A 23179-nucleotide genomic window follows, 5' to 3' on the forward strand; every position below is an offset into this window, starting at 1 on the left:
ATGAGTCTTCCTCCAATCCTGATGCCATGTTTTTCTTCATATAACCCAGCTTCTCGGATTATTTGCTCAGCATACAGGTTGAATACACCCCTGTTGCACACCTTTCTTAATTTTAAACCATTCAGTATTCCCATGTTCTGTTCTAACAAATCGGTTCCGACCCATAGTAACACTGCATAGGGTTTCTGAGCAGCAGCTAGTGGGTTTGAATGATCAGTCTTGAAGTTAGCAGTCCTTTGCTTATCCTACAGCACCACACCAGAACTCTGGTTACTATATTGTTGTTGTTAACTGCTGTCGAGTTGGTTCCAACTCAGCAGCCCTGTATAGGGTTTCTGAGGAGTAGTTGGTGAGTTTGAACCACTGACCTGCAGTTCACACTGACCTTCCAGTCCAGTGCACTGTCACAGACAGCTCTGTTAGTGCTGGCTTAAGGTATAGTGTATTGCTGTGGGATGAATTGCACTCTGCTTTCAAATTTACTGGCATCGTAAAGTTGACATTTTATTCTGCTTCTGTATTTTATTTTTAGCTATTTTAAAAATGAAGCTAGAAAGAAAAGCTGCTTAAATGTGGGACGTATATAAATTCTTCATAGAATATTTTAATTTAAATTTTTATAATCAACATAATTGAAATTTCTTTGGTAGGATATATTCTTCGAGTTGAATTTTTAAAAAGTTCTTTTTTGAGGTTTTGGAATGAAAAGGAAGAATAGAATAAAGGAGTGATCAGACAGGATAATGTAAACTGTCACCTTAGTACTTCATATAAGTAATTGGGGTGCTAGGGCATGGAGATTAACCTTCTTGCCTAGCACAAGGCTATTTAAATTATCTAAGCTAATTGTCTAGAATTGCTTACCATTTAATTAGTGGTACCCATCCTGATGGGCATATGCCCTTTAAGTTTTTGTGATATTACCTGATCGTCAAAGAAAGGAAAGAAATTTGCTTGGCTTCTTGTAGATTATATGCTACTGTTGCAGAATACAAAATTTAAATCAATAATGAATCCTGCAGATCAGAACACTCTATTGTCAATCAACTCGTGAAATTATACTGGTGCTTAAAAATAGACTTTAGAGTAGTTTTGAACAAATGCCTCAGTGGACACAGCAGACGTCAGCCAGGATTTTTTTTTTTTGAAATTATGCTCAAAGATGATGACCAAAATAAGGTATTAAGTTGTATTGTTCAGTTGAATTATCGTTTGTGTGTTTGAAATGAATAGTTTCAAGATAGTTACATTTTTTTGTTTCACCTGCATAATGATCATGCTGGATTGCTATGTGGTGTTGAGGTTAATTCAGATAGAAAACTATAGTATTGATTATCTGTGGAACCTAGTTGCATATAAATTAGTCAATGCACATTACTTTGAAATACTGAAAGATCAGAAGATCAGAAATTCCCCACAGTTTCAGGTGGCTAGATTGTAGGGATTAGCCGTTTTATTTGACCAGATTCAGGACTTAATGCTGCAGTGTTCATTGCTAAAAGTGAAAATGTTTAGAATTGCATTGAATTTAGTCAGCTGTTAGGCTGTGGTCAATTTTTTTTCCCACCCCGATTCTATTCAAGGTGTGACTTGAGAATCTTAGCAACTCTAAAATACCCAATTTTACCTAATTCTAAGTACCCTTTTATATGGGTAACACACAGAGACTATTTGATTTTCTTTTCCAATAAGTGGTAAGAGAAAAAAAAATGAAATTTTTACAGTGAGTACAAAATTATAACCAAAACCTTTGTGATATGAGTACAAAATTATAACCAAAATCTTTGTGATATAGGTCTTTAAAATATTTATCTAATAAAGTCAACATTTCTTCCTGGTTTACTTAAAGTTGGACTGACAATCAAAATAGATAAAAGTTTACTTTTAATGCTGAATTAAATTTCCATTTATTAATAGAAGCTCTGGTAGCGTAGTGGTTATGAATCAGGCTGCGAGCCACAAGGTCAGCAATTCGAAATTACCAGCTGTTTGTGGGAGAAAGATGAGGCTTTCTGCTCCCGTAAAGATTTACAGCCTCGGAAACACTATACAAACAGGGTTGTTGTGAGTCGGAACCAACTCCACAGCACTTCACCACCACCAACCATTTCCATCTTGATTATCTTGAGCTCTCTTGGTCATATGTTGATTGTCTTTTACAAGTGGTCAGGAATACATGTTGTTGTTGTTGTTAAGTACCATCAAGCTGGTTCCTACTCATAGTGACCATGTATAGGGTTTCAGAGGAGTGACTGGTGAGTTTGAACTGCCAACCTAGTAGTTCAAACCAACCTTGCAGTCCAGTGCTTATTCTTCAGTGCCAAAATAAAACATTGCCATAGTTGCTTCTACTTTCTTTCCAACCAAAAGCCTTTGGCTTCCTAAAACTTAACTTTTGAAGTTCAGTTTTCATACCTGCCAGCTATGAGGAAGGAAGGGTGCTACTCTGTTGCTGTTAACTAACTTTGCCCAGTTATTTTGACAAATAACCCTCTACTCAGTGTTTAATGCTCCATTTACTTTATCCTTTCCCAGGAAGATTCGGAAAGGGCCAGGTATTCCCACCGGTCCAGTCATCATCGTCCTTATCTGGTTTGTAATAACCTATCAACTTTTCCTTTAATGCTTTTCCTCATTAAATTAACATAGTCACTCATGGATTTTTCTATGTTTGTTCTTATTTTTATCAGGCAGTTGAGGATGCAATGCCCATTCGAAGTCTTGGCAGTCACAGGGTTGGTATTTTAAGTTGCTTACACCACAATAGCAAAGCTTATACATGTGAGCTATCTGCATAATCCTTGGCTAAACAATCTGACAGTGTCTCTGTGCTTCTTTGTTGCTTTAAAAACAACAACAACAACAACAAAACACTACTGTGGATTTCCTTTCATTGAAAATGATGCTTGTCTCTCAAATTATTGCTGTACAGTAAATCAATTTTCATCTATTAACATACAATTCTACTCTTTTTATATAGAAGGACCTTTGATTTTGGAGAATTATTATAAAATATTAAGATTGATTTCATAGACTAGTATCTGCTTGGTTCTAACTTTCAGGTTTTTCTTACTTAAAAACAACAACAGAAAAATGACCATTAAATGGGAAATAATTTGGGCCTTTGGTGACTAATTATAATTTTGTTGCATGGATAAGTTGAGCTTTTGATTTGGCAAATTCCCTGCTTGTTATATGTATAGCAGTTATCATGCTTTGACATTTTGATTAACATTTTAGGGACTGCTCAGGGTTTTTAGCATATATTGTTTCTTGTCAAGATCTTGTTCCTTAGATGGTTGCATAATGTGCTGAGTGACCACTCCTAAAGAATTGTTTTATAAAACAGAAAGCAGTGCCTTGTTTTTTGAAGTTTTTTGTTGTGAATTGGTTGAAAGTTTACATGGGAGAACATTGGTTTTACACTCATCCTGTTGTATTTCGTTTCATTGCAATGATTATAGTCCCCTCCGTACATTATCATTCAACAGTATTTGCTTCTATTCCCTTTTTTTTTTTGGGATGTACACAAAAACACTCAAGAATATATAATCATTTAAACAACTAAAGGACACATTCTATAAGCTTGCTTCTTGGCTGCCAGCAAAGAACCTTTCTCTTCCCATGAGTGTAGAGTCCTCAGCTGCTCTATTTATCCATGTCAAAATCAATGCTTTTAAATATGCAACTTGAGAACATTGTATATTTACTTAACTTACATCTAGATTTTTCATCAGTAAAATAATCTTTTGTGTTAAGGTTTGTATTTATTAACTTTCTCCAAGTTTAGTTTTCTTTCCACCTTGTTTAATGTGTGAAAAATGCATTATAGTAAACTGAAGTAAGTTTTGGCTTGTTATATTTGTATTCCTAAGCCTTTCACGCAAGTTATTTTTTATGTTGGTGAATGTAATGTACTGTCTTTTTTGGAGTAACTTAGTAAACTAATTTTTGACTCATAAACATTTTGATTAGTCGCAAAACCTTTTTAGCTTTATAAGAATATTAACAAGCCTTTACAGAAATCTAAAATAATTAGTAACTTAAAAATAATGGGAGAGGAGAAAAGTTGTAAGATAACAAATTTGTCATGGTTGTCCCTGGAGATAGGTCAAATTTTCACTTTAAATATTTTGAAAAGAAACATACATGGAGTTAGTTTTGAAAGATTAAAAGTTGAGTGTCAAAGACTGTAAACAACTCTCCCTTCCTTTAAATGTAGGGCTTTTTTCTTTGCTTTCTGTTATAATGTGAATTTTCAGTTATTCTGAATCTGGTTAGTTTTAAATTTATGTCTGGCCTCAGAAAACTTGATTAATTATTAGTTTAACTTAAAGGTAAAAATCAATCAAATTTGAAACTAACCAGATTCAGAGTAACTGGAAGGTAAAATCAATCAAATTTGAAACTAACCAGATTCAGAGTAACTGGAAGGTAAAATCAATCAAATTTGGCCTAAAGTCTTAAAAACCTATCTGTAAACAAACAAACCAATACACAAAAAGAAATATTCAGTTAGACAGATGAATTATTTAACTTAAGTATTGCAGTAAAGTAAGCACAGGACCTCCAGGTTGGTTTGAACCACAAGAGGTTAGTGGTTCAAATTCACTAGTCGCTCCTTGGAAATACTATTCTGGGCTGCATTGAGTTGGAACCAACTTGAAACATTTAACAGCAACATTTGTAAAATAAGGAGATTGATTTTCTCTTTATGAAAATGCTATCATTAAACAGATTTAAGATACAATTAGAACACTTATATAGTATTTTGGGAGTCCTGGTGTAGTGCTGTGGGTTAATGCGCCAGACTGCAAAGCCGTTTGAACTGCAAGGTCAGCGGTTCAAGCTCACCAGCTGCTCCTCGGAAACCCTATATGGTTGCTGTGGGTTGGAACCGACTTAGTGACACTAAACAACAATTAACATAGTATTTTGAATCCTGGTATGGCACTGTAGGATAATCACTGGGATGGTAACCTTAAGGTCTGCTTGTCAAACCCACCACCCACTCTTGGAACCATGTACAGGGTTGCTATGAGTTGGAACTGACTCATTGGCATACAACAATAACAAGACACATTGTTGTTTTGTTATTGTAACTGTGGAGATTGATTACTGTGGGAAGAAAGGTAAAGCTCCTAATATTTTCAGAAAATAATGTGTGATTTTAAAGATCATTGAAAGGTGTGCACCCTAGAGACTGCAATACTTTCGTGTCTCAGAGTATATATATATCCAGTGCACTTGAAGTATTTGGATTTTCCTGGAAATAAATCTGACAGATCATTAATAACATTGTTTATAAGAAATATAATTGTTTTAAAAAACCTTTTGTTTTACGAAATAACATTAGGAGTTCTAAATTTTCATCACATTATTTGCTTTTAAAAATAGCTATCATTTTCATTAAGCAGAATACATGAACAACTTTGTTCTCTGTAAAAGTAAATATGTGGAATCACATAAGTCACAATAAAACATTTAAGAAAATAAAAAGTAAATGTGTGGACCTGAAATATGACCTAAATTTTCTTATAGCTTGCCATATACTTAAAAAAAAAAATGCTTATATTGTAAATTGAGTGATAACATGGGAGAACATCGGTTTTTCACTCATCCTATCATATTTTGTTTCAATGCGATGATTACAATCCCCTCCATGCACCATTGGTTAACAGTATTTGTCTCTGTCCCCCCCACCCCCCAACCCCCTTTTTTAATGTACACGAAAAACATGGATATTTAATTGTTTAAACAACCAAAGGGCACATTTTGCAAGCTTGCCTCCTGCCTGCCTGCATGTCTTTCCATGAGTCTAGAGTCCTCAGCTGCTCTGTCTCTCCCTCCGTGCCATCACCTCTACCTTCATCTCTTGTGTCACTGCTGCTCTGGTTAGGGTCCCACGTTCCACTCATGCTCTTCCCTCTTGATGGTCCTAGGGTCCTCTGTTCCTGGACTGTAAGATTAACTACTCTCCCCTTTTTGTTACACAACTTCTGCCTTTACGGTTGTGACTATCGCAATTAGTCATGCTAACAATTACTCGCTATTGAATCAAAAGAATCCTATCCCTATCGCCTTTCGCCTGACCCATCTAGACAAGATGGAAACTATTCAGTGGGGATTCTCCCCCACCACCCATGCTCTGAAACTAAACTCCCTCTTGAAAACTTGTAAGCCAGTCACATTGTACCTTTATATTTTTTGGTTTACAGAGGGATATTGCATATAATTTTGAGGATCTGGTATTTCTCTGTCAGTTTAAAATTTTTTAAAAAAACTTAATGAACCATGTACTAAAAGTCCTAATACTTTTTGAACATTTGATGTTTGAACATTGATGTATGAGAGAGATTTTTGTATGGTTTTATGCCATATTGTTTCTGTTGTCTAAATAATTTGTAGATATTACTTTTTTGAAATGTGACCTGTCAGAAACTATTTGGATTGGAAACAGTGTCAATCCTATAGATATTCATTTAGAAATAAAAAGAACAAGTAGTTCAAGACTATTGGTAGGGTGGTGGTAAGGAAGGTGGTAAGATTGGAATTAAGACAGTCTACTATTGGAGTCCTGGTGTGGTGCTGTGGGCTAATGCGTCAGACTGCAAAGCTGTTTGAACTGCAAGGTTGGTGGTTCAAGCTCACCAGCTGCTCCTTGGAAACCCTATAAAACAGGGTCGCTGTGGGTCGGAATTGACTTGATGGCACTTAACAATAACAACAACAACAACTATATCTATTAGTTATGTGTACTGATTAGAGCTTTGACAGTGTAGAATATTAGTGAGTGCTTACACAAAATGTATTGCACAAATGCTTAATCACTTTCCCTGCTTTATATGCTGAAATATAAGAAGATTGTAAGGTAGAGAGACCCAAATGAGGTGATCTTGAATAAGAGCTGTTAGAGATATATTGCTATTTCTCATTGGTGGATATTTTTACTTTTGTTTATATTTAATTCCTATTTATGTGTCAATGACCTTCATATAATTATAATGAATTTATTTTTCTTAATATGTTTGCAATTTGTGCTTTGTTGCTACACTAAATTCCATTGAAGAACCTAACCAAAGATATAACTGGGACACACTGGAGCAGAGCCAGCCCACCCAAAAGGAAAGACATCATGGTGTGTAGCCCAGAAATGTATGTGGTGTTGTATGTGGTTTACTGTCAGTGATTTGGGGTTTTGAGAAATAGGTGTATTCTGATAGAAACTGTTACTTGGTAGACTTTGCTTCCACAACCTCTTTGTTATACTTTTAATTTTGGTTTCAAATAAAATGAAAACTATAGACAAATTGTTCTGAGAGTTAACAAAAAACTTTTGGCAAGTGATAATTACAATTTTGCAAACATTTTAGCCAGATCCATTAATATTTTCAGTTTTTTTCTTCTTTGAGGAATCATTTGTTTTTAAAATAACGTAAACAACAACTATTTATTATATGTGTTATTTTTCTTTGCCCCATATTATAGAAGCAGTTGGACATCCATGTTTAAGTTATGGTTTTTTCTATGAGATAGCTTCAGTAATTTTTAAAAATCAGCTGAACTACAGGAAAAGAAAATTGGAATAGATTAGTTTCAGTTCCATTTAGTTCCACAGTTGCTGTGCTGAAGAAATAAGACGCAGCTACTGTCTTTGTTAAGGAGCCCTGTTGTTGTTGTTGTTAGGTGCCATTGAGTCAGTACCGACTCATAGCAACCTTATGCACAGCAGAACAAAACACTGCCCGATCCTGGGCCAACCTCACTACTGTTGCCACGCTTGAGTCCATCGATGCTGCCACTTGGCCAGTCCATCTTGATGGGTGTCTTCCTCTTTTCTCTGACCCTCCACCTTACCAAACATGATATCCTTTTCCAGTGACTGGTCTCTCAAAGATGAGGTGGCACAGTGGTTAACCATAAAAGGTCAATGGTTTGAACCCACTTGCCATTCCTCAGGAGAAAGATGTGGCAGTCTGCTTTCATAAATATTTACAGCTTTTGGAAACCCTGTATTGAGTTGGAATCAACTTGATGGCAATAGGATTATTCTCTTCAATGAATTTATCTGATTGGGAGAATGGAGTTTATATACATAAGTTTGGGGCTTGAATAATAGGTGTTTTGGTCATGTTTTCTTTCTTTCTCTTTTTTTAATAGATGTGTTAGGTATTTCATTAACTGAGAAAAGTAAATGAGCTTTCTATAGAGAAGGACTTTTGTTTTCAGGCAAATAACATCTCATTATGCATTTTAGGGGAGTACTGTGGCTCTGTATACTAAGTTCTGGATTGTGAATCACAAGTTGAGCAGTTTGAGCCCACCAGCTGTTCCACTGGAGAAAGATGTTCCTGCAAATATGTGCTTGGAAATCCTGTACAGTATTGTTGTGTGTCTGAGCTGACTGGATGGCACTTACCAATGATAACAACTATGCATTTTAGAAAAATTTATTACACATGAAATAATAATACTCTTTATTGCCTTTTCTGGTAATTTAAGGATAACATAAGTATACAAATGAAGACTTTTCTGCTCCAGTATTTTTTGGTATTTAATCCAGCCTTTTCACTGAATTTATGAACGGAGTAAAACTGCCCCACTTAGGCTTATACATGTTGTTGTTACATGCCGTCGCGTCCATTCCATCTCACAGTGACCCTGTATAGGCTTTCCAAGGCTTTATTTCTTTGCAGGAGCAGAGAGCCTCATCTTCTGTCTAATGAGTGGCGGGTCGACTCAAATCATTGACCTTTTTGTTCTCAGTCCAGTGCTTATCCTATGGAGCCACTGTATTCCTCTAGCCCTACACATGTGAAGTCTATTTTTCAAAGTTTCTACAATACCTTTTTGAAAGAACTCTCTCATTGGACACAAAGGGAAGGATTTTGTTCTTTTTTGATCTAGTAGTTTCATTCCTAGTTAGAATTAAACTATAAAAATTTGGTTTCCTAGTATAGTTTAAACTTTTTAAAATTATGACCACTGCAGCAAAAAATACATTTTGCATAGTAATCTGGTAGAAATATGTGGAGATGTACAGATGTTTTTTGTATGTATATATAAGTAAATAAAATCCATCATTGAAACACTATTTCCACCCAATGCTATTTGCTGTTACTGTGTACTACACACTCTTTACTATTTCCACTTCTATTTTATTTGATTTAAAATGTTGGCTAAGAACACTATATTGATTTGTTGTTGTTGCTAAGTGCTGCCGAATTGGTTCTGACCCATAGAGAACCCTGTATAAGGTTTCTGAGAAATGGTTGGTGGGTTTGAATGCCAACTTTGTGATTCAAACTGATCTTGCAGTCCAGCGCATTATCCTGCAGCACTACACCAGGACTCCAGGTGACTTAATGAACTATTAATTGGTTGTAATAACAGTTAGGAAAGCATTGCTTTAGGTTAAGTGGTGGTTGTGGTGTTAACTAATGTCAAGTTGGTTCTAACTCATAGCTTGTATAGGGTTTCTAAAGAGTGGCGGGTGAGTTTGAACTATAGACCTTAAGGTTAACAGTCTAGTGCTTAACCTATAGTACCTTCAGGGCTCCTTAAATCTGTGTATACACCCACTGCCACTGTGTCAGCTCTGACTCATAGGGACCCTGTATAGGGTTTCCAAGGCTATAGATCTTTACAGGACTAGAAAGCCTCACCTTTTTCTCCTGGAGTAGCTGATGGGATTTCAGTGCTTACCTTGTGGTTAGTAGTCCAGTTGTTATCATACAACACTACCAGGGCTCCTTAAATTCATGGACAGTTGGTTTTTTTTAATTAATTTACTTGGAATTATAGTATTGCATATGTTTTCATTGGGCTGCTAATGCACAACCATTAATTGAAACCCATCTGCTGCTTTTCAGAAACCCTATACAGGGTCACTAGGAGTCAGACTTACCTCTTTGGTGTGTTTCAGCAACAACATTAGAATATAGGTTTTTCTGATCTTAATATAATTTTCAGATATTTTTCTTTGATTTACATTTAATGTCATACTTGTATACTTTGATATGGCTAGGGTTCTCAATTTGTTCAGCATTTTTAATAGGGAATGTTCTTGAGAAAGAGAGTCTTTCAGATGTGTGTCCATAAACAGTTCCAGAGGAATTTCTATTATTTTGGTGCTATTGTTTTTTGTAAGCTTGACCCTGCCAATTTTGTACTCTTGCCTTACTGTCTGTCCATGCTTTGCTTTTGCAATGCTTCAAACGATGAAGAATGATGATAATAGTAAATGTAATAAAAAATAAAGCATCTTTTTACTTCAGAATGTTTAATTTCTGCATTTAAAGGGTTCCTTAGTGTGTTTTGTGCTGTAGTCTACTGAGATTGAATTGTCTTTCCTCTATTCAAATACAGAAAGAGAAATAGACACTCCGTTTTAAATATACATGCAATTTAGCAACAGTTCATACTAGAAAAGAGTAGGGAGGAGAATATTATTAAATTCAAATGTAATAACCTTCATGTTTGGTAATATTTGGCTTTTAAAAGTAGTGTTGGACTTTAATAATTTTGAAATGTTACTTTTTTTTTCTCTTTATCTTTCTGAATTTGGAAACTCAACCAACATTCATCCTTTTCTGAAATTCAGTTTGATGCTGTCAAGGATAGATCCTCAAGACTTTCATCATTAGTATGTAGTGCATGACATGTGTTCAATATGGTTTTACTTTTAACTATGATATTGCTAATCATAGTATATGACTAACTTTCACGCATTTGTTATGATGTTTTGAGGAAATTTTGTCTAACAAAGCAAAACATTGTTTTGTAATTTTTCCTGTAGAATGTTAAGATGAGATAAAAGTTATTTGCTTCCTTATTCAGGACTGAGATTGATAGAACAGCATCTTTCCTTAAAATGACGAGCTATTGCACAGTAATACAGGTGGCTAATCGGGCTGGGTTGGACACTGAACTACATTAGCACAGGACTAACTGTGTTTCATGGTCTACAGCATAAACTAACAAATATCAGATTGCTAACAGAAACATCCAGCAGTCACAGATGAAACCAGAGACAACAATATATCATTTTAACCAAGAAAATTAAGTTATAGTTTGCTTTTCTATAGTTTATATCATGTAGTTGATTATTTGAGTTTCCAGACTATGTAAATTTATCTAAAATGTTCAGGTTAATTTATAAAAGAAAATATATGTATATTCAAAAGGACCTCTGGTAGCTTAGTGGCTACGAATCTGGCTGTGAATCTCAAGGTCAGCAGTTCAAAACTACCAGCTGTTCCACAGGAGAAAGATGAAGCTTTCTGCTCCTGTAAAGATTTACAGCCTTGGAAACCCTGTGCAGGGTCACTATGAGTCGGAACCGACTCTATGGCACATAACAACAACATATTCAAAGCAAAGATTATGTAATTACAGATATTAACCCTAGCTGTCCCGGGGTGGTACTGTAGATTAAGCAAGGACAGTGGTTCCAACCTATCAGTCACTCCTTGGAGACCCTGTATTGTTATTGTTAAGTGCCATCGAGTTGGTTCTGACTCGTAGTGACCACGTGTAAGGGTCCAAGGAGCAGCTGCTGGGTTTGAACTGCCAACCTTGTGGCTTGCAGTCCAGTACTGATCCTACAGTGCCACATCAGGAGTCCAGGGAACGCTATACAGGGTCATTATTAGTTAGTAGGAACCAACTTGATGATACTTTAATAACAACACACTTAAATGAGGTGGTTAGCCTAGAGCAGATAGGCTGTTGCCTTTGGCAGTTGATAGGACACTTTTGGACTCCTGGTGTAGTGCTGTAAGATAGGCACTGGCCTGCAAACCACAAGCTGGTGATTCAGACCTACTAGCTGTTCCTCGGAAACCCTGTACAGGGTCTCTATGGGTCAGAATAGACTCGACGGGACTTAACAACCGTCACTTCTAACTGCACCCATCATTTCAAGCAAGTACAAACTTTGAATTCCTTGTTTGCCAAATGATCTTTTAGTAATATTGCTGCATTTTGATGTATCCTTATGTACACTTGACTTCCATACTGCTTGCAAAACTTGTACAAGAGGGCTTCCAAAAATTCAAGGAAAAATTCCATTATGTTTTCATTTCATTTTTTTCCATGAACTCTTTGTAGTTATCCTGTATTGAGAAGGTCTTTCTTCAAGATTCCTCAGATGAAGCTAATTGTCTAGTAACTGATGTTCCTCTGCTGGGCAATCTCTGACATCTTGGCTGTTTACCACCAACTTTACCTGACAGAGTACCTCCAGCATCATAGCAACATGCAAGCCACCACAGTACAAAAGACCAACATATTCTTTGTTCTATCAAATTCCATCCCATTATAAAGAAGATAGAGGGAATCTAGTGAGGTGAGGGGTGAAGATCCCCATAAATGATCCTGCCTGGCTCTTAATCCTCGTTCCGTTTTCTGTAACTGGCCAGGCACTAGGTACAAGAGGAAGTGAGGGAGGATGCAGATATAAATTTAAAGAGATCACATATCTTAGCCAGTCAAGTGCAGTGAATTGTTTACTAACAGATGGGAAATAGATTGCATGTAAACTACTCTTTTTGGCATATGCACCCTTGGTGTTTATCATTTTAAGTAGTAATTTTATCAAATTAAAACTTTGCTCTATGGTCATTAAAGTTAACTTAAAATATTTGCTTCCAGAGTCATTCACTTAGTCACTCTTATGGAATGAAGAAAAGATCTTCAGGTTCTCATAAAGATCCTCTGGTTAGTTCTGATGTGTCCTGTATGTCTACCCAGTATCTTTGCTGCTGTAAATTCACTGATGGTTTTTAGGGTACTTAAGAATTATGACTGCTTTGGTGTGTTCCTAAAGCATTACTGAAACTTGATAATGTATTAGAACATATTATATCTGAACACCATTAAAAATAATTGTTTTCATTAGAAGATTTAATATCAAATTAATATGCAGGTGCTTGGAAAAATGGAATGAAAAGATAATGGAATTTTTCCAAAAATGTTTGAAGCCTCCTCATATATGCTTACCTCTGGAGTATCGTAAGAACCTCATTAACCTTTATTTGTGAACCATCCTTTGAATTATATCTCAAGAATAGGTTTAATGACATTCTCATTCTTATTTTATAGATTTAATGTTGTTGTCAAGTTGGTTCCAATGCAGAGTGAGTTTATGGGTAACTTACAAATAGGTCTTATTTAGCAAATTTATTTGTAGGTCAAATTGGGAAGGTGGGGTGCATTTTCTGGTAGAAATAAAATATGATGGTAGAGTTCCCTGCTAGCTTGCTGAAAGTGCTTTAACCTGTAATGTAATTGAACTACAGAGCTAACATTGTTGTCCATTACTTGAAGAGCTTATCTTTGGGGAAAAAGATCTCCAGAATGTCCACTTGAAGTAGTAGGAACACTTCTTTCCTGTTAAGACTGTTGAAGTTCTCTGAGTTCCCTGCTAATATGAGGGTTGCTATGAAAAGGGCTCTGGATAATGGAGGAGGGAGAAGAGATGTAGTGGAGAAGACTTTATTGAGAGGCCCTGGAATGTGAGGTATTTAGGAGCTCTGGTGAGATGAGTCATGTCTTTTCAGTGAGGTTGTGAATGGGGAGTGGTGCAGGAAGACAGGGCTAACATTGGTAAAGGTGTGGGGATCACAGTAAAGGTGTCTAGATTACAGTGTCATCACTAAAGGAGTTTTACAGTCAAGAATTGCCAATTCGCTTAGCCTTGAGTTAAAAACACGCCTAGCTTAATAGGAGTAGTCCTGGTGTAGGGCTGTAGGATAAAGCCGTAGACCTCAAGGTCAGTTGGAACCACAAGGTCAGTGGTTCAATTCACCAGCCGATCCTTGGAAACCCTATGTAGGGTCACTGTGAGTTGAAACCAACTTTACAGCACTTAAACAACAGCAAAATTGAAAAGGAAATTCATGATGATTTTCTCCCCTCAGCTAAACATTGTGTGCAAAGGTTTTGTTTGTTTTATGTTATGTATTAAAATTGAAACTGCTGAAGGAGCTCTGGTAGCATAGTGATTACGAATCGGCCTGTAAACCGCAAGGTCAGCAGTTTGAAACTAACGCTGTTCTGTGGGAGAAAGATGAGGCTTTCTGCTCCCATGAAGATTTACAGCCTCAGAAATCCTGTACAGGGTCGCTCTGAGTCAGAACTGACTCCATGGCACATAAACACCATAGGTAGTTTATGCCAACCATGTTTATCCTACTCTCCCTTTTTAATGTGATCAATTTATTTTGAAAAGTAGTGAGGCTAGACAATGTTTAGGACCAGGTTTGGAACTGTTTAATCATTTCTGTGGCTTTGCCAAATGGGCTAAAAAAGCGGCAATAATTTATTGTGTTCTTGCATATAACATGCCCATATAAATAGTGACACATATATACAATGTGTATAGCATACACAGAAGGCTAACAGCATATGAGGGGTTGTACAGTTTGCATAAAGCATAATGTATACATATAATTCACTTAAACATATGGTAGTTCTGGAGTTTTCAAGGACAGTCCTAAGTATGACACTTAAATTGATCAATTATTCCATTTTATTTTAACTGAGGATTTTTTTTTTAATTAATGATTTGCTTTGAAGACAGCTAATTTTTAACAATAATAGGGTTGGTTTTTTTTTTGAGACAGTTGTAATAATTGTTATTTTGATTTTTACATATAAACTTGACCCAGTGCTTTTAAAGACATTGTTTTTCAGGCGAAGGGCTTTGAGAATATAAAAATTTGGTTTTGTGTGATCAGAATATTGTTTTAGTATAGTAGTTTAATATAGCATTTAACCTAAGAAAAATGTATTTAATTTTGCTTTTTGCAGAGTGGCCTCTACTTTGACCAGAGAAACTATAGCAGTCTTAGACATAGCAAACCCACCTCTGCCTACTCTACTCGGGTTTGTCTCAGCATTTTGGTTTTATGTGTTTTATCCAAATTTGACATATTACTAACTCCCTTTTGCATTTTGCCTAGTTAGAACTAATCTGTGCATGGTTGTGCATATATTGTAGTAACTGAATTCATAGTCTGTGTGAGTGCATCTTTAAAAACACCGTATTTTGTATGTACCATTTTTAGAAAATGCATTTTAGTGAGAGGATTTTGAAACATATGCGTACAAAAAAAGATTATATAATAATTCAGTGAACACTATACACCTACTTCTTAGATTCTACAATGAACAATTTACTGTATGTCCTTTGTCACATAATTATCCATCTCTTGGTCCCTGTATCCATTTGTCAGTGTATCTTGTTTGATGCATTTCAGAATAGATTGCAAGCATCAGGATACTACACAGTGGGAACCCTTTTAATAAAAGCTTTGAAGTGAAAGTTTAAACAGTGAAAGGGAATAATGAGAGCGTTTGTTTAGGGTTAGAATTGTTGGCTTTTTCAAGGCATTTGGCAAACCATACAACTAAAATGTACTTTGAATTATATACACATAATGCATTTAAAATAATTCCTTTTATAAAACCTGTGCACTCGGCTTACTTGCTAGCTCTGTAGTCTATATCTGATTGGGTTTGTGAGAAAGAAACAATGACACCAGGAAAAGAAATTCCATTTTAAAAGTGCTGTGCTCTTAGTGCATGGAATTCATTGTCGCTAGTACAGTTTATAAGGAGCTCTGGTAGCTTAGTGGTTACGAATTGGGCTGCGAACCGCAAGGTCAGCAGTTCAAAACTACCAGGTGTTTCACGGGAGAGAGATGAGGCTTTCTGCTCCTGTAAAGATTTACAGCCTTGGAAACCCTGTATAGGGTTGCTATGAGTTGGAACCGACTCCACGGCACATAACAACAACAACAGTACAGTTTATATGACTAAACTACAGCACTTTGTCCTTGGCTTGTTTTGAAATACAGATTTTCTAATCTGTTTGGAAAAGAGTATCAGAAGCCATACTCAGAGCTCATTTTCCTGGTTCCCCAACAATCAGACTAAGCTCATTAAGAGTTTGTCACAAGATCATTGAAAATACCATAGGAGCTGCTTTTGACTGTGGGATATGGCCACCTTTTGCCACATGTACTGTGGTCCTGTCGTCGTCAGTGTCTTCTTAGGTTGATGTCCTATTTTAACAGTAATGTTCAGAGACTAATAGGGCATAAGCACATGTATAGAAAACTTCTCTGAGTGTTTCTCTTTCTTATCCCTAAAATTGATGTTCGGAATGGTTTCTTAATAATGTTTCTCATTTTATGTGTTTCGTATCTACCTTGTTGTTGTTGTTAAGTGCCGTTGAGTTAGTTCCAATACATAGAAACCTTCGAGCTGGGTTTGAACTGCCGACCTTTTAGTAGTCCAGTGCTTATTCTACAGTGCAGTACTCAAAGATTGGTAGTCAATTATGAAATCGTGAATTTTAAATGACTCATAATGGTAAGACAAATTCTCCTTTGTTTGCTTATGTGATTTGTTTTGTTTTTTAGTGCTCTTCTCTGTACAGTGACCCTCTGGCAACTTCTAAGAGTAACAGGGTTAGTACTTTCTGCGGTGTGCTGCCTTCACAGCTACCAGTGGCTTTCCTCACGCTAATAATGCCCTTTTCTCCTAGGCCTCCCCTACTGCACATTCTGGTCTGCCAAGAAGTGCCAGTCTGGTTTGTATTTACCTCTGTCAGCATGTGTATACTACTGGACATGCTGGTGTTGTGGCGCTGACTCTGGGGCCTGACAGCTTTCCTCCAAAACTGTCAAGGAAACATGGCTCGATTGTCGTTCATATATACTGCAGAAGGTGCTGCCTGTGCTTAAAAATCAAAACTTCCTGGTGGTCAGAATACTATGGAGGTGTTACTGGCCATTGGTAGGCCCTTGCTTAGACTCAATTTGCTTATCAAGGAGATAGACTTGCCTGGCTCCCGCCACACTTAACACAGTTTTATGAGATGGCTGCCCATGTGAAAAGTACCGTCTTTTCCTTTGGGACAGCCTGTTGCTGTGACGTTGGCCACATTAGTGTTGGGCTCTAATAAAGCAAGAAGCTGACTAGAAAAGCAAAAATAGTAGCTCTGTGTAATGTGCAAGATGTGAGTTAGTTGCTTTCAAACTGTTATATGGACTGGGAACCTGAATTTGTATAACTGAATTCTGTTGTAATACTGAGCAAGATGCTGTCTGTGCCTGTTTTTGTTTTCTGTTCTAGTCCCTCTTTCGAAAAAATAAATTGGTAAATACTTGTGCTCCTAGTTGTTTTTTTACAGCATAATGATGAAAGGGTAATACAGTGACCATTTTGAAAAAATGAAGCATGAGCTGAATTTACACTAAAACAGATATAGGAATTTAGCATGTAAATGAGTGTAATATTCTTCAGAGTCTTCATCTTGAGAATTTATATGCTTATTCCATTCCTCAGAACTTTTTTTTGGAACTCAGTACTGCAAAGAAATTGTGCATTTTCAAAATAACTTAGATGCTGAATAGATAAATGGTATTTCCTTTGTTCTTAGGCATCATTGTACCACGGTGGATTATATAACCCTTATGGTTCTCGAACTGTAAGTTTAACTAGTGCGCAGTGGTCAAAAGGGTGATGGGTAGATGGGCACATGTACTTACTAAGAGAAAGTCATTGAATCTGACCTGTAATTACAATATATAAGTGCAACCCATTCATTCACTTAGCCATTTTTGTGACTGTTGCCCAAGCTGTGAGAATGTGCCTGCTAAATGAAAGTCATGATTCAAATATGCAGGAAATACAAATAGAAAAACCTCTTTTCTTGCTCAGGAAGAGCATGAGAGGAGTGCTGCTCAGGGCATTCACTCCCTCTCTTTCCTCTCCCTCTTGTTATATGCTGGCAGATCTTCAGGGCAAGGTGAGGTGGAATTCCAGATCAGGGAATAAGTTTACATTCACACTGGGAACCAGGGGAAGCAGGAAAAGCAGCTGATCACTGATGTAAAACCTTTCTTTTTGGAAACTTTCTAGCCATCTGAATACAGTTATTATTCATCAAGAACAAGTTCAGCCCGAAGCAGTCCTGTGGTGAGCTGTCTAGGCTCTTTGCATGCTTTATGAAAACTTTTCGGTTGTTTCATTAATCTAGACTCACAGTTTAGAATATTACGGATGTGGTGTGTTGCACTCTTGTGTACAGATTGCTTTTTCCTCAGTACATAAACTCAAGCACTAATTTTTCTTAATCTGTAGTTTCTTTATGAATGTGACTTAGCATGCATTTTCTTAAATGACTCTGCAGCCAGTGCCATTAGAATTTCTTTAATTTTATATTAATTGTCATTAATGTGGAATACCTTTTCAGTGGTGATTATTTATAGATTGACTATGTTTCTCCTTTCCATCTTTGTTTCATTCATTGTGCAGTTTCACTTGTTTGGCAACACTCTGGAAGGAGAAGAAATCAGACAAACCAGTTTCTAAAATTTACATTAAAAAAACACCAAAGTTAGTTATTTAATACACCAAAGTTAATATTTCTGGTATATTAAAAGTATTTTTAATTTACAAGCAAAGTCCAAAGTAAAAGTCCCTTGACCACCTGTATTTCCATTTCCCAAATGCAGCCTTTGTTCTTATTTATCCTCCTAGAGATGTTAGTCAATTTTAAGTGTCCGTTATTTTGAACACTAATATGTTCATATACATCCTGCTTTTTGGCATTTAAAATAATTTGTTTTTGAAGTATGCCACATTTCTTTATTCTCTTAATGTCTCTTGCAGATTGTTTCATATCAGCACATTAAAAGAAATGGCGGTACTTTATTTCATTAATATATAGTCTGTGTTGTTATTAAGTGCCTTTGAATTGGTTCCAACTTAATAGTGACCCTGTATAGGGTTTCTGAGGATCTGCTGGTGCATTTGAACTGCCCATTTCCAAATATATTTTTGTGTAGTTAATATGACTAGGGAGTACTGGTGTGGGGCTGTGGGTTAATGTGCTGGACTGCAAAGTTAGTTTGAATTGCAGGGTCAGTGGTTCAGACTCACCAGCCGCTCCTTGGAAACCCTATACAGGGTTGCTATGGGCTGGAACTGACTTGACAGTATTTAACAACAACAACAACAACAACAACAATATGACAAGATCTGCAAGGTAAATTGCTAATCATAAAATGATGTAGTATGAGAGCGTATGCATTTCAATTATGATATGTATTGTCACATTCCTCACCCAACAAACAAAATTCAAAACTGTGTTACCTGCATTTCTAATAGCAAATAATGACTTTTGGAATTACCTTGTTATCCTTGACAACACCGAAGGTAGGGAAATAATGAAAACAGTTTATTAATGGTTACCTAAGTTTACTTTTTAGGAGTTTAATAGTTGAATGCTATGGACTTTCTTTTGTTTAAATGTTTGGCTCAGTTCTCTTGTCATTTCCAGGTGGCACTTCTAAGATACCACTCCTATTAAAAAAAAAAAAAAAAAATCACACAGGGATTATAAAGAGTTGACTTTTTCACATAATAATGGACTTTGTTTTGAACCTGTTTTTGAATAACATTCCCCTTGGTCATTATTGGGCTGGGTAGCTGGTGACATTTTTAATGTACCAAGTATAGAATTTTGTCCTCATATGTTATTTGAAATTAAGATTCAAACCATTCCTACATCACAAAATTCTTATCTAAGTGGTGTCACAATGGTTTCTTAGTGATTTTAGAATGGTCAGAATGAAGGTAAACTACATGTGCCAAAGATGAGTTTTCCACTGCTGGTGAGGCAGAAAGAAGACTGACCTATTGTAGAGGGATGTTGGCAGTATCTTCACTACTTGCATAGCAGTGAATACAGGAAAATGAGAATTATCTTGATAGTGCCCTAGCTGGTAAGAAATTCCACTGTTGACTTATATAACTAAAATATTCTTTGATTTTTTTTTTTTCTCCCAAACTGAAATTTTAAAAATATTTCTTTTTTGATCCCTTATGGGAACCTCAAGGGCCTGTAGGTTCAAAAAACATGAAATCCCTAAGTGGTTTTAGCTAGTTTACTAATTAATGCCTCTCTTTTAATTCAATTTAAATAAAAGATAGGGTTCTATTTTATTCTTTATTCCTTTTGGAAATGTCTTTTATTGTTCATTAATGAGACTACATTATACCCAGAAACAGCTTTTCTGTTTTAACAGTATACTATAAATTGTGCTAATTATGTTTTTATAGAGTGTTTGTATACTTCCCCAAACCTTACCTAGTATGCTTAAAGTCAGGTAAGAGCTGTAACAAAACTGCATCTTTTTCATGATCTACTTTTAATATCTGTAGTTTACAGATGATGACACACAGAGCATTGCGTCTTCAGGTCGTGCCAGTTATGGGCGAAGAGAGAGTGTGGTGAGCATGGTTGCATGCAGATATGATCATTTAAAAAATTATGACATTATATTATTACATGTGAACTCCATTGGAAAGTGAAATAATACATTTGACAAAGTCACAGTATAAGTCATTGTGTATTTCAGAATTAAATTTTTTTTATTCCTTGCTCAGAGTTTGTGCAACCATATATTTTCACAGATCAACAAAAATAAGTTTTTCAGACAAAAGAATTCACATTGTGCAAACTCATAACTATGGATTACAGAATCGTTGTGCCATCAGTTGATTTCTGTACTGTTGCATTGAAGTTTAACTAATGCTTATCCTTTTTGATAAGACTTGTGAGCTTCTTGATTTTTCCTTTCGTCCTGTCCCTTGCCATCTTGGTGGCCATCAGACAAATGTGTAAACCTTTTCTTGACCTTTTATATTAGTTGTTAAGTGCCGTTGAGTTGGTTCTGATTCATAGCAAATCTGTATAGAGTTTCTGAGGAGTGGCTGTTGAGTTTGAACTGCTGACCTTGTAGTTAGCAGTCCAGTGCTTATTCTAGTGCCACAGTACAACTCCATTTATAATAGTAGTCACATACAATACTTATTTTACTATGCTTGTCTTTTCTCATTCAGCATAATGTTCTCTATGTTTAGTCATGTTTTGAGGTGTTTACCAGCTTCCTGGTTACTCTTTCACATAGTATCGTTTGTACCATAATTTGTTTTTCCAGCCATCTAATGATGGACATTTAAGTTGGTCCAGTCTTTATGCTATTGTGAATAATGTTATGATGAACATAGGTCTGCATAGATTTGTTTATGTTATGGCTCTTATTTCTCTAGGAGATGCCTCTTAGTAGTGGGATTGCTGGATCATGTGGTACTTCTCTTTCTAACTTTTTAAAGAAATGCCATACCATTTTCCACATAGTTGTAACATTTTATAACTCCACCAGCAGTGTAAGCGAATGAGATAATACCTCACTGTTGTTTTGAGTAACCTGTGAACTTAAAAAAAAAAAAGTTGCAAATGACGAAATAAAAAATGATTTTCTTAGCTTTTAGAGTAATTGTTGTAAAGTCAACAAACTGTTATGCTAGAGTATTAAGTATATAATTTCAGGTTATTCTTTTTAGTGGAACTGGAAATTTTACGGACAGCTAATAGCATTTTATGTTACATTTTAAAGAATTGACCTGGAAATTATATTTGTGAGGATAGTGTTAGTTTTGAGCTAGAATAAAGATCCCTTGAATCAGAATACTATAATTATTTTATGAAAAGTAGAAGATCTTTTAAAATGTCATGTTACATGAAAAACTGTGAACTGGGAATTTTCATAGAGAAAAGTAACACAAAATATTTATGATATTCGAGGCCAGAATTCAATGATCTAATTAAGGTAGTGTTGTCCTTTTGTTCTGACACATGCGAGGTGGCTGTAAGTTGGAATCAACTTGGTGGTAACTGGTTGAAATCTATTGGAGTGATACAAGGTTAACAGGAAAGATTGGAGGTTCAAATCCAAATAGAGGCACTTCAGATGAAAGGCCTAGTGATATACGCTCCTCTAAAAGCAGCCATTGAAAATCCTGTGGAGGACAGTTCTACTCTGAGACACATGTGGTTGCCAGGAATTGGACTCAACTCCATGGCAATTGCTTTTTGTTTGGGTTCTTTAGTGAACCAGTTAATGTTCATGCAGAAATTCTTATCTTTCTGCCGAGGAGTGGTTGGTGGGCTTTAATTGCTGACCTATTCTATCCGAGCTGGAGAAAGATGAAGCTCTCTGCTCCAGCAAAGTTTTGTAGCCTTGTAAACCCTATACAAGGTCACTGTGAGTTGGAACTGATTTGATGGCACTTAAAATAACCACAATAATATACATGAGGTACTATGTTAAATGATGGGAATGATGTGGTAAACTGGGCAGACCAGATGTCTGACTTCATGGAGCTTATATTCTAGTGAAAGAAAGGAACAGAAAAGAAACAGATCCCAGGGATTGTGAAGAGAGACAACTGGCAATTATAGGGAAGGCGTCTCTGAGAAATTGACTTTTGAGCTGAGACCTGAAATATGAGATGAAGGAGCTAGCTACTTTTAAAGCTGAGAATAGACCTTTCTAGACAGGTGCAAAGGCCTAAGATGGGAAAAGACTGCTGTGTATGGGAAACTAAAGAGAGGCTAACAGTTTCCTTTCCTTTGCTATTTTATTTTACAGTTCCTGTTTTTGAGAAAAACATGTAGCTGTAGAATTGGGCAAAAAGTGTGGTGCCCTGCAAATAGTTCTTTATTCCACATGTGTGTGCTTAACTGAGTTGATAGTTATAGTGGATTATAAATTTTGTGAAGTATATTTCTGTATGCGGAAGGAGCTTGGTAGCGTTGTGGTTATGAGTTGGACTGCTAGGTTAGCAGTTTGAAGCTACCAGCGGTTCTGCAGGTAAAAGATGAGGCTTTTACCCCTGCAGAGATTTACAGCCTCAGAAACCCTATACAAGGTCACTCTGAGTTGTAATCTGCTCCACTGCACACCACCACCATTCCTACCTCAGTAGTATGTAAGGTTGTGTGGTGAATTACAATCGACTCGATGATACTTAACAACAGTAGATGGTGTCCATGGATTCTGACCTTGAAATCTTGCTGCTGATGGTGGTACATGTCTTAAACACCGGAGATTCTATGGACCCTCAGACAGTAAATGATCCCTCTACTATGGATCTCTCATTAAGAGCTTATTTTAGGAAGGTTGTAATATTTAGGAACTCCTTTTTTTCTGAGTAGGTTAATTGATCTTAATCAATTTCTTAATCCCTATATCCCAATGATCTTAATCCTTTTCTTCTCTTTTTTTCCATTAACGTTTTAAAGCATGTCATTTTT

General features: G+C 36.2%; 1 protein-coding gene across 4 annotated transcripts in view; it reads left to right on the forward strand.

The window, feature by feature from the left end:
* The window catches only part of LRRFIP2 (leucine rich repeat (in FLII) interacting protein 2), a 125225-nt gene that overhangs the window by 36932 nt on the left and 65114 nt on the right, over positions 1–23179 (forward strand). Inside the window, exons 4-13 of one of the 4 annotated variants that reach the window (XM_006869160.1) lie at positions 2536–2592; positions 2691–2735; positions 10604–10645; positions 12655–12720; positions 14815–14889; positions 16431–16478; positions 16556–16600; positions 17453–17500; positions 17935–17991; positions 20242–20310. The exons of 2 other annotated variants lie outside the window; for them this stretch is intronic. In XM_006869160.1, the coding sequence (XP_006869222.1) occupies positions 2536–2592; positions 2691–2735; positions 10604–10645; positions 12655–12720; positions 14815–14889; positions 16431–16478; positions 16556–16600; positions 17453–17500; positions 17935–17991; positions 20242–20310 (552 nt within the window). The remainder of the gene's footprint in view (positions 1–2535; positions 2593–2690; positions 2736–10603; positions 10646–12654; positions 12721–14814; positions 14890–16430; positions 16479–16555; positions 16601–17452; positions 17501–17934; positions 17992–20241; positions 20311–23179) is intronic. One more of the 4 variants, XM_006869161.1, reaches the window with a different exon arrangement.

Source organism: Chrysochloris asiatica, unplaced genomic scaffold, assembly GCF_000296735.1.
Source record: "Chrysochloris asiatica unplaced genomic scaffold, ChrAsi1.0 scaffold00127, whole genome shotgun sequence".
Lineage (NCBI taxonomy): Eukaryota > Metazoa > Chordata > Mammalia > Afrosoricida > Chrysochloridae > Chrysochloris > Chrysochloris asiatica.